Here is a 19,232-nt window from a genome sequence, read left to right as displayed (position 1 = left end):
CATTACAGAGAAGCGTACACAAGGCCTTTTTATGATATTAGATTACAGCTTTCTCAGAAGCAGAGATATTGCACAAATATTGGAAAAGAACAGAAGGGTGTAGTACGACAAACTGTTGCCTTTCATACAGTACTATCGTCAAATTAAATTTTAGAGCCGCAGATATAGTATCTTATTGTGCAACACAATGAGGGCAAGGGCAATATTACACACTTAGGCTCAATCACAGTCCAACACAACTAAGATTACGTCAAGCCCGATGACTTCCACATTTGCTAAACCCATATTTCAAACGCGTACACACCATGAGCAATTTAAAAATTACAAATGAGTTTTCCCTGCTGTGGGAAATACAACGTCTGCCAGGAGATATACCAAAAAAATCGCACTGCTCTTCAAAAAAGACCCAGAAATTCTATAAGTGATTATTCCGAAGGCCAAATAAATCATTTTACAGAGCATTGAGCCAAAGAATCTCATCCACAGTCCTAGTCTGCTCAAGGATTTATCTTCCCTCAGTTATTCTAAGTCGCAGAGCAGTCCTACTCCACAGGCATGTAAAGCAGGCAGATAAAAGAGAAAAGCTACCTGGATGTAGGCCCGACAGGTCCGCTCTCGCTTCTGGAGCTGGAAGGGAGAAAACAAAGCATGGCGTTAAGCAGCCAAACAAAACAGCTGCAAATTAAAAACTCATTCATCCTTGCATGTGCACTAAGGGGGTAAAATCGCATTAACCTTAGCATCCTTTTCTTATGCTTGAATCAAATGAATACTTGGGCATGTGTGTGTGCTTGTGCGTGTGTTTATGCTTCGTTCTACCTTGTTGTAGTTCCGTGCAGCTGACTCCTTGTTTCCGGGCCTCAGGGCCTGGAGCTGGGCGTCCAGGATGTCCAGTAGTTGCTCGATCAGCCGCACGGACGAGCTGACATCGCCCGCCTGGATCCGGCTGCGCGTGTGGTTCACCAGCTCTCCTGCTATGTTGGCAGCATTCTCCCCGCTCTTTATCTGCACGTGAACACATGCAAACACAATTAAGTGAAAGTATGATAAAACAGATCTGCTCTAATTAGTTGAACCCTATTTTAAGTGTTTAGAAAACAGAAACCTCATGTTTTGAATTAGTCTCAATAGTAACAAAAAGTCTTAAGGATCTTAATAATCAGCCCTTCTTACATCGTGGTAAACAAAGACGGACCTTGTAGAGCAGATTTTCTCCCTAGTGCTGTTTCACTTGCAAATCACACCCTTAGCAACCACTTTGCAATTGCAATTGATTTTTGCCAAAAGGAGAAGGTATAATAGATTTTTCCAATGATGTAACTATTCACTGGGATGCTGCTTTCCCACCCAGGCACACACTTAAAACCCTTTAAGAAAGCCAATCAGGGGCCTCTGCATATATTAGCTCAGTTTGTAGAGACGGTGGAGGCTGAGTCCATGCTGCGGCGAACACATGTTTGAATCCGGCCTGCGATACCTTTACACGTGTAAGCCCATCTATCCTTCTTTTTCAAATCTATCACTCACATTTAGTATTGTATCTGGGTTTAGCAGGTTACTTATAATTCAAATTGATATGGACTGAAATCTACTACCCAATCTCTACTACCCAAATCAGGGTTGATCCGATCACTACAGTGTATATAATAACACAGTTTAGAGATTTAAATAGCAGTGAGCTTAGTAAAAATCGTGCCTCATCTAAAGACCATGATGTTTAGCTACCGGAAAGGCATAATGCCTTATATAAAACTGAGGTGGAGAAATTGAACTGGCGGAGTACTTTGCAAGCTGAGAGGCACTAAGCCTGATTTTTTTTAAATGATTCAACCTAGCTGTGATTAAAGTATATTACTGAAAATAATTTACTGAGTTAATTAAGTATCAAGAGCAGATGCCTTGTAATGAAGGGCCAGTTGAAATGAGTCTGTATTTTAATCAGGTCAGCCTTGGAGATATGTTAATGTGTGTGGAGGTGGACAGGGAGGAGGGTCGGGGCAGCGGGGCAGAGCAAGGGGACGGTCCAGCGGCCAGGGGGTACGGCTCCAGGTCTCACCTTCTGGGCCACCTGGTTGACCCACGGGGAGGTGCAGTTACTCAGGTCAGGACCCCGCGGGTTCCACATGACCTGCTCCGCCAAGCACTGGAACGAAGCGATGCCTGGAGACGAGCAAAAGGAAGAGGAAACAGAGGAGGGGGGAGCAGTGGAGAGATAATAAGCATTAGGTGTCTGCAATTAAAGGGGGGAAGTGTGCAGGAGAGGGATGAGCACTAAAAATGTTCTCAACCCAAGAAAAACGGAATAAAATGAATTTTAAAAATGTAATACGCAAAGTGTTTGAAGGTGAGTGGGAAGACGGAGGGAGGAGGTAGAGTAAAAATGGGTCAGAAGTGGAAAAGGTTCAATAATGGAGGAACGGGCAGTGAGAAAGTGAGGCAAGAGGAAGTAAGGAAGAAGACGGCAGGGATGGAACAGGCTTTCATGCTCTGAATGAACCATTTACAAAGGAATACATTCAGACGTACCACATACAATTTACCTTGTGCTCACAGACTAAAGACTTCAGGTTAGATGAGTCATTTTTAAAATAAAAGGAACTCTCATTTCTAGCTAGGTTTTGGGTTCAGAGGAAGGACACCATGCAGGGATATAACGAGAGAGTGGTCTATATACTGCTGCTAACACAAATAACCAACGTCATGTCAAAGAGACGAGGAAATGAGAAGAGAGACGACAGATAGAGAGAGAGGGACAGCAGAGGGAGGCGAAAAACAGAGATGACAGAAACACTGCAGCAGCGCTTCACAGTTGTAGAAGGATCAGAGCAGATGTGGCGTGGCATTTTATAACCGCTTCTTCTCGCTCTCCCACCGATTGTTTTCCCGTCTCTCCCTCTTTTCTCTATACAGTACTCTCCTCCACTGACCGCAGATTGGGTTTGATAGCTCTGCCAAGACGCGGCAATTAAGCTAGCTGCTAATTTAATGTTTCTGCCGTTCACAGAGAGAACATACAGAAATCCTGAAAGGCGTAAGAGAATGGAGGAAGACCTTTTTTGTGACAAAAGTGCGCTACATGTTTGGAGGTATAGAAACTAGCATGAAGGGAGGTAAAGCCTGTGCTGTCTAGCCTTTCATTTCATTATTCGCTACTTTCAATCAGCTCTGTTTCCATGGGAGATGAGCCTTTCATATGGGGAGGACGTGCTTTCATCTGTGAGTCCACAGGGAATGTGCCTGCTGGAGGGATCAACGCAGGGACAGAAGAAGACAACAGTGGAAAAAAACAAGCGTGAGAGCACAAACATGCTCATCACTTGGCTACATGCTGAAAGATACATTGCATGCACAAACACCCACATGCATGGAGGACACCCCTGCTTCAACATGAAACGCCCCTGTTTGTTTCATGAAGAGGAAAAAATGCAAACACGTTTAAATATAAACACATGGACCTGTCCTCACCGAGAGACCCTTTGGGGCATGGGCGGTCTACAGTTTCTCCTCTCTGGGTGGTGGGCCACTGGACACCTCGCACCAGCTTGGACTCGCAGACATGTGGCTCCAGGTCTTGAGGAGGGAGGGGGGGCCGGCGGGTGACAGGCACAGTGGCTGTGATTGGTCGAAGATCAGGGTGCTTGTTGATTGAGCCGATTGGGCGCGAGGTGGGGGCCAGAGGGCGAGCCGTAGAGGGGCTGGCACTGGAAGAGGAGGGCCTGGCTGGAAGAGTGGTGGCCACTTGGGGGGTGGTCAGAGGGCCTGAGGAAACACAAGAGTAAAAGAGAGAGAACAGAAGAGTGAGAGGCCACCAATGAGACCCAGAGTGAGTGAGAGACATTTAGAGAGTTATAAAGGATGTAAGGGATTTGTTAGAGAGCAGCAGAGGCGGCGGCAGAAGCCAGAAACAGAGATCAAGAGAGTGAAGTACATAAGCATGTGAATTAAATATGTCTCTCCGAAGTTGAGTTCAAAAGTTTGCCTGACAATAATTGGGGTGACAAATACTTTTTGGAGCCCCTCAAAGCGTGCTCTCCTAAGAGATGAGAGATGCGATTGAAGAGATGGAGAGAACGCATCGACACAAGTCAGGAAGAAGTAAATAATTGATCAAATGTATCAGAGAAGTCACCATCGCTAACAACCAAACCTAATGCCAAGATAAAAGAATCACATCACAACTACAAAATCCTAGCTGATCAAACGCAGAGGCAGCGTGCAAACTGTGATTGCCGCGCCCCTGTGTCTCTGCCTCTTCTCTCTCTGGGCCTAATTCGAGCTTTATACCGGCCTTTATTCAGATATACAATACATCCAAACTTCCCTTTTAAATTGATGGACGGCCAAAAGGCAGTGTGGGGTTCTCATTTCATCCTCCCCCTTATCATTTCAGAATGACGTTTTCATTATCCATGACACAGAGAAGTTGATACGAAGTGCTTTAGCAGTCATACCTGAGAGGCTGCTCTTTACTGTAACTATGGCTGGGATGGAAATACAATGATTTGAAATCTAAAGCTCCTAAATGTCAGACAAGAAGTAGTCACAAACCCTTTCTGCGTGGGCGGTTTAAAGTGTGCCTTGATCAGGAAAAACATAATTTGCCAACCACTGCAAATGGTTCTTGGATATGAATATGAAATAAGCATAAATGGAAACTATAGTCATTGCAAGTACATAAATAAATCTGTAAACCATATTAATTTATCCTGGAAGAGAAGATGGTGAGGTCTGGAGAGTCTATTCAGATAATACTTTTTTAACTTGTATTATACTGACCAAAAGCAAGTATTCATTAAAACAATGTACGATAAATTATATTTACCATAATACCTTATTACCAATTTATACATCTCAAGTATAATCTTGGCAAAAAAATCGGTATGCATTTTTGTGATTAGTTTTTTCACCAATTAGCAAATGCAAAACAAATCACAAAATCTGTAAGATGCTTTTTCCCACGCTGTGTTTCTGTATATCTTTGAGTGGGATGGCTCCTGACCTGTGGTGGGATCTGGGGGTCCAAACTCCAGCGAGTAGCGCAGCACGTTATAGTTGTTCCACACATAGAGCTGGTTGTCCCGAGGGTTGTAGTCCACAGAGGAAATATACTGATAGGGGTTGGGGAAAGGCATGTTGACGGATTCCTCGCGGCCGTGGTTTGTGTTGTAGGCGTACATGATCAGGTCGCCGCCCGCCTCGCTGTCATCGTCCTGGTAGACGGACCGCACTGCGTACAGCACACCGCACGCCATGAAGGCATTGGATGCCATCCTCTTGTCAAAGGTGGTCTCCCAGGTGCCTTCAAAGCGCAGGGTGTAAGGATTCACCTAAAGGCAAGGAGGAAATAATGTTGAACTGGGGAAAGGCCTAGGTATAAATGATCATTCTCAGAAGCTTGAAGTGCCAGTTTGGTTTTAGAGGGATTTTATTTTATTCTTAGATTTACAGTTATAAGTTGATAAAGTTCAAATGTCCTCACGACTAAAAAAGCAGGTCTACTTTTATTTGATTTCTGATATCCTATTTTTATTTCTCTGTGTGCAGTTGTATTTATCATTAAACTTTGAAAATGATTTGATGTAACATTTTTCATATTACCCATGTTTACATGAGCCCGCAGCGGCACAAATGGTACTTCTGTGCAATAATGTAAAGATTTATAAGAAGTTCAAAACATATTGAAAAAGTAATTAAACTCTCAGCTCTGGAGAAGAGATATTTCGTTGCTTTTATGCAAAGCTGCTTCTGCTCATTATACCTCCAAACTGTATATATAATAGAAACCTTGGTGTGTGTTGCACTCTAAAATAATAAAACTCCCCAGAACCCAAACAATTCCTTGATGATGAAAGTGATCACTTTTTTTATTTATTACTTTGTTGCTCCATTATTCTACACCCTCATTGCTCATGCAGGGTTTGATATTTTAGATGGATAGTTTAACTTATACAGTTAGAAAAACAATTTCCTGGTTGGGTCAAGATAGTGATAATAAATGGGACCCGTCTATCCGAACAGCACATTATTCAAACTCTTGTTTGTTTGGAAACTTGCTGCCTGATTGCAGTTTTGTTTGTTAAGAAACAAAGAAGCAACTTTTAAAATCGTGCTTTAAGTTTTTCAAGGAAGCATGGCAAAGTAATGTGATATGATTAACAGTATGCACAATATATGATTCTAAACAATTAATATACTAAAAAGACATATACATCAAATGTTAGAATCAGGAAGACACTGGTTGTGAACCTAAAAAAACAACTGCAATATTTAGTTTACGAGTGAAGAGGGGATTTTGGATAGGACAGGATTTTAAAAATATATATATATTTTTTTCGTTTTGCAGATCATTTTCTTATGCGACTTTTTTTGGCCAACATCTAATTTTTCAGTACAAGTGTGTAATCTCTGTAGTAACTAATTTGTGACATATGACCTTTTCCCTGACTAGTCTCATGTGATTTTGATATAATCTGCATTTATAATCCACATCTCATCCCCTGCTGTGCACCGCTGCTCTCCTACCTGGCTGACCACCAGTCGTCCGTTGTTGGACTCGGTGGCGTAGATCACCCACAGGCCGCTCTCATCCACAGCCAAGTCGATGTCCGATTTCCCTCCCCAGCGGTAAGGCGAGGTGTCATGGTAGTTAGCGTTTGTGATAATGGCCTCGCCGCTCTTGATGCGCGTCCTTAGGTCATACTTGACAATGTTTCGTGTGCGTTCTTTGTTGTAAAATACCGCACCATCGTACACAACAAACCCTGTGCCGTCAACTCTGTTGGGCAACCTGTAGAGAAAGAATCACATGGTATTCAGGAGAACAAGTCAATCCATCTACTCTGCATGACACAATCCTACAAGATGGCCTGACTGTGAGCCACCTGACACCACAGTGGGATCATTCTGCTATCATGATCCATATACACACACACACACGAAAAGCCAATAAATCAATATAGCAACAGATGCTATTTGATCATCCAGGACAGTGGGAGGCGCCCTCACTTGTAGGTGGTGGTGGCTCGGTTCTGTTTGAAGTCTTCCCAGGAGGCATACTCAAACAGCATGTCGGTGCGATAGGGAGTCCAGGGCATGATGTACAGACGGTCTCCAGACTGCAGCGGGTCCTTACACCACGCGCCTGCCTGATGCTCAGCCTCCTGCAGAGAGCTGGCCGTCTGAATCCGCAGAAGTGTCCCCGGACACACAAAGACTGGAGCAGAAGAGGTGTGTTGGAGCAGAAGAGGGAAAAAAAGGAAGAGATTGAAAATGAAAACAAAGCATTGTAAAAATGAAAGATATCATGGAAATGGCAGGGGAGGGAGAGAGGAAATGGGAAAAGGCCAAAGACTATGGAATATAGATTAGGAGAGAGACATGTAGGAGACGGATGAAAGATGTGAGTAGATACAAGTAAGTTGAGAATTGAAAAGGAGACAAAGAGTAGGAGGAGAATGGGAGAGAGGGGGATTGTGGGTAGTGAGGTGAGGTACAATATCAGATTTAAAATGAAGGAAAATATAAAAGCTCATTTGTAGAACATCAGCATTGTGGCCGGAAAGCGTCTGGATATGATAAATGGGAGATTTCTGGCTGCTGCCGCGGCTTAGATGTAGTCTCTAATCTAATTTATCTTGGCCTACTTTGTATTTGATTGTGCATTTTATATTTCAAAGGCTTCTGCTTCTCTGCTCCGCCACTGGGTGGTAAAACAGTAATTGTACAGCTTGTTTTATTAGGACTCAAATTTGGCTCTCAGTCAAGAGTAATGCTTGAAAGAAGAAAGTATTCTGGGGTAAAGATGCGAGTTTGGCAGGGCCTCCCCTTCATTCGCAACTGATTCTTGGCTTCACACACACAAACAACAGTCCTCATTCCAAACAGACATAGGCACACACACAAAAATACATGGGAACCCTTACAAACAATCTGTAAACTAAACAAGCGTCCACACACAGGATGCTTTCTTTAGGCAGGTGGAGGGCATCCTCTGGGGACTGATGTAAATTGGCTGTCTGACGCAGTGTGTCCCTGCCTGACACACAGAGTGGCCTGGGACTACTGGGTTTGTCAGGTGATATATGAGGAAAGCTGCTGGCATCCTCGCCACTCTGACATCATAAGGGTACCGGCGACAAAGACAGAGAGAAAAGACAGAGAGAGAGAGAGTTGGAAGCACTACAGAATAAAACAGCTGAGGAGTCTCCTCTGCCAGTTTATTTATGTGGCTCTCTGGCTTGGGGTTGCGAAAGAATCAGGCACCTGCTGGTCACCTCGTGATTGAACGCATCTCTGAACTAATTGGACACTGCAGGGGCATTTGGACACAGATGACATACAACACACACACACACACACACACGAACACACACACACACCCACACACACACACACACACACACACACACACACACACACACACCACACACACACACACACACACACACACACACACACACACACACACACACACACACACACACACACACACACACACACACACACACACACACACACACACACACACACACACACACACACACACACACAGTGAATGTTAGAGTGAATGCATGGAGTCAGGAGGAAAATCCCAATAGAGAGATGGAGAGGCTTCAGGCTTGTGGAAATATTTTTTTTGCTGCCTGTCTGTCGTGTTGCTGTTGTGTTAGTAGCTGGTGATAATATGGAATTAGCCTCTTTTGTTTGAGGGGGTCCAACAGGGATTGAGACTGGCCACCAAAGAGGAATCTAATCAAACACTCTGAATACATAATCTTCACTAGGAGAAGGCTTGTCATGCTCCTTTGTCAAACCAAAAAGCTCCCTCGAAGGCAGAGACGCTTGAGGTGTTTGCTTTGCAAATATGAACCTGGGTGACGGAAATATGCAAAATAACGTTCAGAGAAATAGTTAAATCTGGCGCTTTCAGACAGCTGCACAATTAATTTCTTGACATACATCAATGCCAGCTCTCCCTCATGCCACAATAAAATTATATTTTCATTATTTGTGACACAGCGTGACTTCACTGCAAAATAACCGAACGTGGTGCTCCAACGCATTGCAAATAAAGGCCGTAAAGGATTAGCAGAAAAGCAATACAGTCAAAAAACAACTACTAAAAGTAGGACATTGCCTCAAAAGTACAATGCTACTGTAAATAGCTAAATAAACAGCATGCAGTGGCTCTCCATGTAGGTGACCCATAAACAAAGCCAGGAACTCTGCCTCGAGGTAGAATAAAAGACAAAGAAACATGAGCTGTTGGTGTGCCACTGGACTGAACACGGAACCTATGGCTGATGGGATTGGCTGGATTTATCATAAAGGGTGTCACGGAAGGATATGTGCCCAAAGTGTACAGTAATACTGCATGAGTTATGTGGCTGGTTTCAGTGTGTGAAGATACTCTATAAAACATAGTAGTGGTGTTTACCAAACTGTACCTTAAAACCTCAAGCCAACGCAGAAAAAAAACCTCCTATTTTTTTATGATACAACACTGTAAATATTGTGGTATTACTTTCATTTTTAAATGCTAGATTATAAACCATTGTAAACATTAAGATTTAGATCTGGAGCTTCAAAAGAGGGGTAATGTACTGAGTCATGACTATATAGGAAGTAAGTGACAAGAATGCACTACAATCTATCACTGCAACAAAATAGGTTGTTGCCTGCAAAACAACTTATTGGCACTACATTTTGCCCGCAACATTGTCCCCCCAAAAATACTATATGATTTTGTTCATTATTGCACCTAACCATCCGGCTCTTTCCTGCATTGGTAGCAGTCTGTACTCTATTGGACACACACTCCATTAGAACACATACATGTATAGACACACATGCACATATACTCAATGGGCCAAACCGAAACAGTGGTCTCGCTTCACACCCTGCAAACCCTGCCTAGGGGGCTTCATTAACTCTGACCTGCGCTCCCCAGCCTTCCCAACTGCCTTCCTGTTTACGAGATCACCCTTCCTTTCCTTTCCTTTGCCTCCCCCTATCTCCTGCTAACTGTGAAGGGTGATTGTAGCAGTGGGAAGCCGGAGCAGCTGAGCCCTAACAGGAGTCTACTGTACAATAGGCTATTATGACCACCATATGAATGAGGTATTAGGCAATAGGCATTAAGCGTAGATCTTGAGATTAGGCATTATTCTAGTCTGGCTAGAGCAGGTTAGCAGGAGTAAGAGCCATCTGGGATTATGTGAGATTAATAGATGAATTTCTGTTTCGGTGCGGATGGAAATCTTGCAGTCATGATCACCCCAGTGAAGTCAGCGCGGGCAAAACACTTCCTTACCCTACGAACTAGCCAGATGGCGAATGAAATTTACCTTATCAGGGATTAAGACCCAGGCTGTAGCTATCACACTCTAGCTTGCCAATTACTGCCACACATACAGGGAAATGCTGCTATAATAATTGACTATTTATCACCATAATCCCTTTCCCAGGCACAGGTCAGCTGTTACTTGTCAATATGAAGCAGCAGTATACAATGATTAAAGTGCCAGTACTTTCCTGAAAATGACAGCAAATATCTCCCATTAGTGTCTTCCAGCAATGTCTGATCGACTGGTATCGCAATTAAAAGTGAGCGCTGACAGCTTTAGGCTAATTTTAGTCTCCTCATTTTGGTTGTCTTTCGCAATCCATGGTGTTTCTACGCTTGATGTGACAGCGTCATGGTGGGCAGCTGTTAAAGAGGCGTCATTTTTGTTGTTTGGGTTTTTTCTAATCTTATGCTACGAGGATCTGAAGGCTCTGCTGCCCCAAGCCTTTGCCCAGTCCTCATTGATGGCCTGCTCACAGGATTGACTGCTGAGAACATGCTGCTGTAATTGAATCCCACACCTGTTACTGGCAGGTGCCGCACGCATGCAGCAGGGGGCAGAATGGAGCATGTCATGGTACCGCGCGTCCATTCTGGACAGTTAATGGGCTTAAAGGGTTAGTGTGTCTGCAGTGTGTTCTAATGGTATGTTGATGTGCATTCATCAGCCCATTAATGTGTGTAGCTGTGTGTGTAGCTGTGTGTGTGTTTGTGTGTGTAGGCATCCATGTGTGCAGTGCAGAGAGACATAGAGGCAGGGAGAGAGGAGAAGTCGTGAAATAGGATGTGAGTGTGTTCTGTGTGCAAACAAGAAGAGAGAAAGGAGTGGAGTAACAGAGAGTAAATAGGTTATTTCCTGTGAAATGAGAATTAGGAGTTAATCTGCTGAGGAGTGACATTTAAAGTGACAGAGAGCAGAGAGGAATAAGGACAGAGACAGTAGGGGCTCCCATTGAGTTTCTGCTTCCTTTTAGACTACAAGGGGGGTCAAGTCGTAGGAGTAAATACACAATACAAAACACACAACCGTGCACAGACATTTACACACAGACATACAACCTTAGGACACACACACAGACTCTCAGACAGTGCACACACATACACTGTCCCGACAGTGGAAGAGGCAGGTGTCAAACTTGCACCCTTATCAACCCACACATTCACCCCAGAGAATACCCTTCACTGAGACCAAAAGCTTGCAACAGCTAGAGATGGCGTCCATTGAAAGCAAAGTCTTATCTGCTTAGGAGTGGAGCTGACACTGAGTGACAGGGAAGTTGGTCAGGACATGGCTACAAAGGCTATAGGCTGCAGATACAGGAGTAGACTATACTGACTGAGGGTTGAGATATGGGGAAACAGTTGGCCTACATCGCTGCAACGTTAGCCTAGCCTAGCCTACCACAGCCCTGCCTGTTCCTACTCTGTATCAGGCGTCCCAGATGTGCTGTCTCTCCACAAAGGGCCTGTGATTTACATTCATGGCCAGTAGCCTCACTCACTCACCTCTGTTTCTTTTGCTCTAACAATGCAATGAGTTCTGCATGTTCAGTCAATCCCCACACTCTTACCTATCTCCCCTTGCCACTGAATAGTGTCTGCACTGCCTTGGTCACATGACAGTGCTCATGTGTGGTGGGTCATTCCTAATGAGGCAATGCTGCCTGACTCATCGTCTCTATAGCGACCGCACTCCCTCTCTTCCTCAATGCACAGCCATTCTTTGTGTTCTCCTGTCACACGATGCAGTGGTTTCTCACTCATTCCCTCTCACTTTTCTGTTGGTGTGAGCGATGGCTGTGTCCTTGTAGAGTCTGCCCCCCCCCCCTCCATCTACCCACCCTTTATAGAAATACCAGGATTGTTCGCAGGGGTTGCACTGCATTCTTCCCTTGCCAAACAGTCTAGATGTGTGAAATATATGGAGGACACTAGTGTGATCCTGTGAGCAGTGATAAAAGGAATACTGTAAAGATGTGGAATGTACTCGTGCTAGACTGTCAGCGAAGGGTGAGAAAAGGGACAGAGGGAGTGATGGGAAGAAGGAGAGGCGGCTGACGCCAACATAGTCTTAAAATAGCCTAACAGTATGTTGGTTGACTGAGTGATGGACATTCATTCAACAGGATCTTCCACATGTGACATCACTGAGCGGGTGCACATCATCCCATTCGAAATATTTCTATCAGCTGATCAATCAGTAAGGAATATTTTTGATTGAAAACGCACAAGTCGGGAATTTCATTTACAGAGAAACAAAGTGAGTTCAGCAGCAGTGGAGTCATGGATTAAGGTAGGAAAGGGCAGGAATGCAGACAGAGGAAAGGGGTATTCATCTTAGTGTTAGTGGGAGGAAGAGTAGTAAAAAAATAACCAGTTGGGTGAGATGGTAGCAGGTGGAGGAGGAGGAGGTGGAGGCGGAGGAGGAGGAGGAGGAGGATGGTTTTGTAGCTTGCTATTCAACGGCAAGCAAGAGAGTTAGCTACAGTAAAATGTCTGCTTGCGGTGGGAGAAATATGTGAGACAATGATCCATGTTAATGAAAAGCCATGGACATGACGACGGACAAAGGGTCCATAAACCAGTTAATGGCAAACTCTATAGTAGTTAATTCCTCCAACATATGGATCCAGCCATGGAGCCAGACGGGGAAATGGCTGAGGCCGAGACAGATGTAAGGGGGTTCAGAGAGAGTAAGGGAGGGTGAGGGCCCGAGAGAGGGAGTTAAGGCTCATTGGGACTCTGGCACTGATGGCCACTACTCTCACCCTGACCTTGGGTATGGGTAAGGTCTATCTCTCCTCTTCAAGAAGTGATTGAGGTGCCTGGCCATGCTGATTGTGGCTCTTTAGGAGTGCTTGTGACGAGGCCCTGCTGTATCAGAGAGGCCATTACAAGAAGCTGAAGTACTCCCTACAGGGGATACACCTCCCTTCCCCATTCCCTCCCCATTTCCCCCCCCCCCCCCCCCCCTCCGGAACCTCACTGAACACATAAGGAACCAGGATTGACTGATGTGGATAGGTATGGGGAGAGGGGCACAAGTTCACAGTGCAATAAAGAGAACAGAGACTTGGCAGTGACAAACTGTAGAAAGAGAGGAAGAGGAGGAAGAGGAGGAGGAAGAGGAAGAGGAGTGTAAGAGATGCTCAAAAGAGCCTGCAGCTGCTTGTGATAACCAGATGTGATCTGAGAGATAAACCAATCAGAAGTAGGCGAAAGAAGGAGGACCAGAGAAAGGGAGGATGAGAAACACAACAGAGGAGCATAAGAAGTCAGGAGACAGTGAGAGGAAAGGAGTTCAATGGAAGAATGGTTACTTTGAAAGGGAAGAGACAGAATGAGGGAAAGACACTGAAGCACCTGGAAATGGGATATTGTAAAAATGATACTGAGAGCATCTTTGGTGATGTACTGTGTTATAACACAAAGTTTGCTTCAAGATTACAGCAACAACAAACTTCGAATCTGTCCTGAGAAAAACAAAAAAAGAGAGCATATAGCATGGAGAAAAGGAGCAGCTGAATAAAGTAAAAAGAACTGGAGGGACAAATAAATCGCAATAGCCAAATGAGCTGGAATATATTTGACAAATGTAATGACAAATGTGAATTGTCAGGTGTATGTGATGCAACAGTGTGACACATTTTTTGAAAGGGATGCAAAATGAGGAGATTTGCCATTCATGAGATGATACAGTATGAATACATGTGTTCTGTAAGTCAGAGCTACTTTGCACACGAAAGGAATGAAGTTAGTTCTCGTTTATCTCTCTTGGATACTGGACTGACGTGTGTGTGTGTGTGTGTGTGTGTGTGTGTGTGTGTGTGTGTGTGTGTGTGTGTGTGTGTGTGTGTGTGTGTGTGTGTGTGTGTGTGTGTGTGTGCGTGTGTGCGTGCGTGTGTGTGTGTGTGTGTGTGTGTGTGTGTGTGTGTGTGTGTGTGTGTGTGTGTGTGGGTGGTGTGTGTGTGTGTGTGTGTGGTGTGTGTGTGTGGTGCGTGTGTGCGTGTGTGTGTGTGTGGTGTTGTGTTTGTGTGTGTGTGTTTGTGTGTGTTGTGTGTGTTTGTTTGTGTGTGTGTGTGTGTGTGTGTGTGTGCGTGCGTGCGTGCAGGTCAGGCTGGTGTCATCAGAACCAAGGAGGAAATCTAAAAGGATTTTAGAGTTTTGGTTATAGTTCAAAGAGAGATAGAAAGAAAAGGGCAGAGGAGGCGATTAGAGATTGAGAAAGAAAAAGGGAGGGAGATCAACATCAAACATGACCACTACACAAGGTGCTGGGTTAGGGGGGTGTATGGGGGGGAGGAAGGGAGACAAGGGAGGAGGAGGAGAAGGGAGGAAGGGGCGAGCTGTGGTTGTTATGTTCATTGTGGTTTTTACCTTTTTGATCCACTTCTATTCAAGCATCGGAAAAAGAAAGAGAAAAGAGAAAGACAGTACGGAAGAGAGGAAGAGAGAGAGAGAGAGAGAGAGAGAGAGAGAGAGAGGGAAAGTGAAGAGAACGAAAGAAAAACAGGTGCAGGAAAAAAGAGAAAATTGAGATTAAATAAAAAGCTGTCCTTTCTCTCTCTCTCTCTCTCTCTTTTGAAAGCAAGTTATCTGTCTGTGTTACGGTTGGCTACTCAGAGAAAGGATGGCTCAAATGGAAAATGAGGAGGGGAAAATGGCCTGACTTGGGTTTAAATCCATTTCCATTTCATTTCGGCTTCATCAATAATCCCCCAACAACACAATCCTCCCCCAACCACATACTCTCGACCCCACCTCAACCCCTCTTATTGCCACATTCCTCCGTCTTTCCCTTACGCCCCCCAAACGTGCGGCTCCGGGGAACCTGTTGGAGAGAAACTGAAGGAGAGCCTCTTTGTGCTGTAGTCCTCTTCAGCTGTGGGAGTAAACAAAGATTGAGAAAGCGATGAGGGGATGGCAGATGGAAAGGTGGAGATGAGGATGACTCTATCTGTAGTTAGTTGTCTGCCGGAGCGATTGTTGATATTCTCTCTCATAGTACAGTCTGTGTTGACATTAGGAGCGGCCCCTTGATCTAAGGAAAGCGGTGCTTTTGGCTTTGCTCAATTTACAGAGTCAGGATGCTCGCTATAGAAGCCAGCGTAAACACTCAACCCATCGACCGTCCAATCAATGGGGAGCTGCTGGCATGCCTGGCCGAGGCTGGCTCATCAAAGAAGAAGAGAACAAACAACAGGGGAAAGGGAGGGCTTGACAGAGTGGAACGCCTCAGAAACACAGAAAGAAACCAAGAGACATGGTTCGGGGGGGGGGGGGGAGGGGAGAACAAAATAAACGGGTAGAGACAAAAGAGAGATGAGAGAAATGTCTGCAGCGGGCTCATCACACACAAATCAATAGGTTGGTGTGTTGTTGAGTCACACCAAGGCCTCAGCTGACTCCAGCAGGTAAGCTCCCTCCACATCCATGACGCTGTTTTGCACCTGCTCGTGTCGCCATGACTGGGGAGGTCTGTGAGCAGCTGGAGACCCCAGGAGAAGATAGCGAGGATCTCAGCTCCGCCTTCGTCATTCTCACAGCGCTGCCACACGCCTTGCTGAGGCAGAAGCGCATCGCCATGTCTCTCGGGGACCACACACGTCAAATGGCACATGGCTGTGGTGGATCCCTGCTGCGGGCGAGATTGTCATGTGTGTGTCACGCAAGTCTGATGTCCCCGGGGAGCTCCGGGAGAAATTGTCACGACAACTTGCGGTGTTGCCCATTAATAAAGAAAGAAAGGTGAGAGAGAGAGAGGGAGGGGGGAGAGAGAGAGGGAGTGCGGGGGGGGTGGCCTTGCATCTTGGCAGCGATACAGCACAGGATCAGCAGCAACACTGATCATTTATCATCTAATGCCAAGATCAAAATGGACAAACAACCTCTATGAAGACCGGGGGAATGGTAGCCTAGAGGAGTAAACATGGCAAGCTATGACTGCGAGTCCTGTGAAGCTGGGGCAGGGGGCAAGAAAGCATTACATCCCCGCCACCAACTAACTGCGTGTGCAATCATTAACTCCAAGGTTAGGGTAGGGGGAGACGGACCAGGGAGCATCAGAGCTTTCATCCTCACTGAAACAACTACGGGGGGCAGGAGTGCATGACGATACCAAAATCCAGCAGAGCTCGAACATATGGACTTATTTTGACATTTACTGTCAGCAGAGCTTGCCCGAGTGTATCCTCAAAAGATGGTATTCGAAATGTAATAAATGGACTTTTGTGTATTTATTCCTAAAAAGGAGGAAAATGATGGGTGTGATGCACAGCAGTGACATGTAGAGAGATAGAGAGAGAAAAAAGAAAACTTCTTCAATGCTGCGGAGAGGGAGAAGAACAATAGGGTCGGTTGAAGACGGTTGACTTCCTTTCTTCTGCTCTTGGTTGTCCTGAAAAATAGACACCAATTACAGACACACACAGATCATCTAAAAACACACACGCATAAACACAGAGAAAAGAGACACAAATTCAAAGATTGTCGTCACAGTGAGCAGGAGGTTAGTTTAAGGCCACCTTGGCTGTTTGTCTGATTCATTCAGCATTTCTGTTTCACGGCCCTTTGGAGAAATAAGCCGCTGCCCTCCCTCCCCTTAATCACTCTGCTCAGCGCTCTCTACAACCCTATCAATTACTCCCACACTAATGAGTACAGCTAGTCAAACACACACACACACACACACACACCACACACACACACACACACACACACACACACACACACACACACACACACACACACACACACACACACACACACACCACACACACACCACACACACACACACACACACACACACACACACACACACACACACACACACACACACACACACACACGCTAGACTGCAGGAGTACCGTGCCTTCCTTTCTCTTTTAAGCAGCCTAGAGATGTGTGTGTGTGTGTGTGTGTCCCTCTGCATCCTTCCTTCCCTCTTGTTCCGTCTCTCAATTTACATTTTTCACGGTAAAAAGTCATCCCTTTCCAAGACCTGAGCAAATTCGGCTGCTTCTCATTCACCAAACATTTATGAGCCCCGTGTCTAATGGTGCCCCTAAACATATTAATATAATTTCATTTTCAGCTACATCAAAGTCTTTCCTTTTCTTCCCCTTGAAAACTTCACATATTACAATGCCATTATTCCTTCTACTGACAAACTCTCGCAACAAGTCAACTATCATTTCCAGCGGCTTAGTGTCCAAGACGCCAAGTCTTGTAATGAAAAGGCAGTGCTGAATACATTTGTGGGGAGGAATCCATTTTATAAAGTAAAACAGTGGCAGGGCCACAAGATATGAATGTAAAAGTGGAGAATTTGGTGTTACCTAAGAAGCTCTGCAGAATCACTTCTGTACAGCCCGAGTAGGCCATTTTAACCATTTAACAGCCAGCACCACCATTTGGTAGAGCACATTTTGTGTCTTGATATCTTGTTGAAAAAAAAAAAAAAAAGGTTTAACTCCATCTGATTCAGCCAGCTCTACCATTTGGTTGACATGTTATGCACAAAACAACCTCTAGATGTCACTGTGGTTCGAACAGAATGCCCTTCAGCACCAGTGGTTTCTTGCTAGGCCAATTCAGCATATACAGTAAGATGAGCAAGTCTTTTTTTTATTATGAAAAACACTTAAAGGTAGGGTAGGTAATTTTGGAGAAACCAGCTCGAGTGCGCTAGAATTTGAAAATACACAACCGGAAAAAATCTGCCACTTCCTTACAGAGCCCCTCCTCCAACACACACGAACGCGCACATGACCAATGAGGGCACGAGATAAGTTTGTGCACAGATGGAAGGCTGACAGGCAGGTAGGCCATCCAGTTATTTTAGCCGGGCCGGCTAAAATGATTGGTCGTGCTTTTTACAGTACTACGGCTTCCACAGATGAATTTTTTATGTATTTTTTGTCAAAGCACTTAAGATATTCATAGCTATCGGGATGTTAAGAGCATTCCATGGAATATAACAGAAAGTGTATCTCGAGCCGGTTTCTCAAATTTACCTACCCTACCTTTAACATTACTTTTTTCCATTTTTTTTTTTATTACAATTATTATTTATTATCTTTTATGAATATATCTGGTTGTATATATTGCTCATTTTCCATAAAACAAAAAAAAATGTATTTGAGTTTGTGTTTTATTTGAGTTTGATGCATACAAATACTGTACTGTATATGATGATTGTTGAAAATGCACTTTTACCATAAAAGGCCAGCTCGACCATTTGGTAGAGGCTCATAAAAACAAAACTGTGTGGTCAGTCAAAAAAATAAAAATAGTTTGTGGTTATTTGTGGCCCATTTGATTAAAAAATGCAAACAAATAATTTTTCCATAGTGTTTTTCTTGGTCTGGTAGTTAAAGGGTAGGCAGTTCTTCTGCTTACAGCACTGTGCATATCAACAAGATAAATCACAGCTGATGAAGTAGCAGAGCACAACACCAGGTCTAATGGCTCTTGCATGGCCAGCATGGATGGCCCGAATGAAGAGCATTAGGAGTCAATAATGATGTACTACTGTGTCCTGGGGAAGGAGGGGGGACAGGTAGAGTTCTCTCACAGGGCAGATTTACTCTGACTCAGTGTACATCTGGGCTAAAACTGCAGTGTAGGGTTTCCACTGCAGTAAATACATGCTGCAGTTGTGTGCATGGATTTGTTATGTCTTAATGGAACCCAGCCGTCTACAGCAGGCTGTGACAGTGCAAAATGAGGGTTCTGTTGAGCTGTTTTGTCTTGCTCTGTTCTGGCTGGCAAAAACAATGCTACGTGGCAGGGAGGCCTCGCAGGGCTTTTTGGCTCGGTGAGATATGATTTGACTTGTTGGCGGATTTGTATTTCTTTTTTAAAGTGATCCCACGCGCAGCAACAA

At 44.6% G+C, this 19,232-nt stretch overlaps 1 protein-coding gene across 1 annotated transcript in view; it reads right to left on the bottom strand.

Moving 5' to 3' along the window:
- The window catches only part of adgrl1a (adhesion G protein-coupled receptor L1a), a 96,885-nt gene that overhangs the window by 21,965 nt on the left and 55,688 nt on the right, over positions 1 to 19,232 (bottom strand). Inside the window, exons 5-11 of the mRNA XM_034143916.1 lie at positions 7,006 to 7,213; positions 6,523 to 6,787; positions 5,000 to 5,327; positions 3,466 to 3,759; positions 2,057 to 2,160; positions 820 to 1,005; positions 589 to 627 (exon numbers count right to left, since the gene is read on the bottom strand). Coding sequence (XP_033999807.1) covers positions 589 to 627; positions 820 to 1,005; positions 2,057 to 2,160; positions 3,466 to 3,759; positions 5,000 to 5,327; positions 6,523 to 6,787; positions 7,006 to 7,213 — 1,424 coding nt within the window. The remainder of the gene's footprint in view (positions 1 to 588; positions 628 to 819; positions 1,006 to 2,056; positions 2,161 to 3,465; positions 3,760 to 4,999; positions 5,328 to 6,522; positions 6,788 to 7,005; positions 7,214 to 19,232) is intronic.

This window comes from Trematomus bernacchii, unplaced genomic scaffold (genome assembly GCF_902827165.1).
Source record: "Trematomus bernacchii unplaced genomic scaffold, fTreBer1.1, whole genome shotgun sequence".
NCBI lineage: Eukaryota > Metazoa > Chordata > Actinopteri > Perciformes > Nototheniidae > Trematomus > Trematomus bernacchii.
This window is presented reverse-complemented; position numbering and strand designations above follow the sequence as displayed.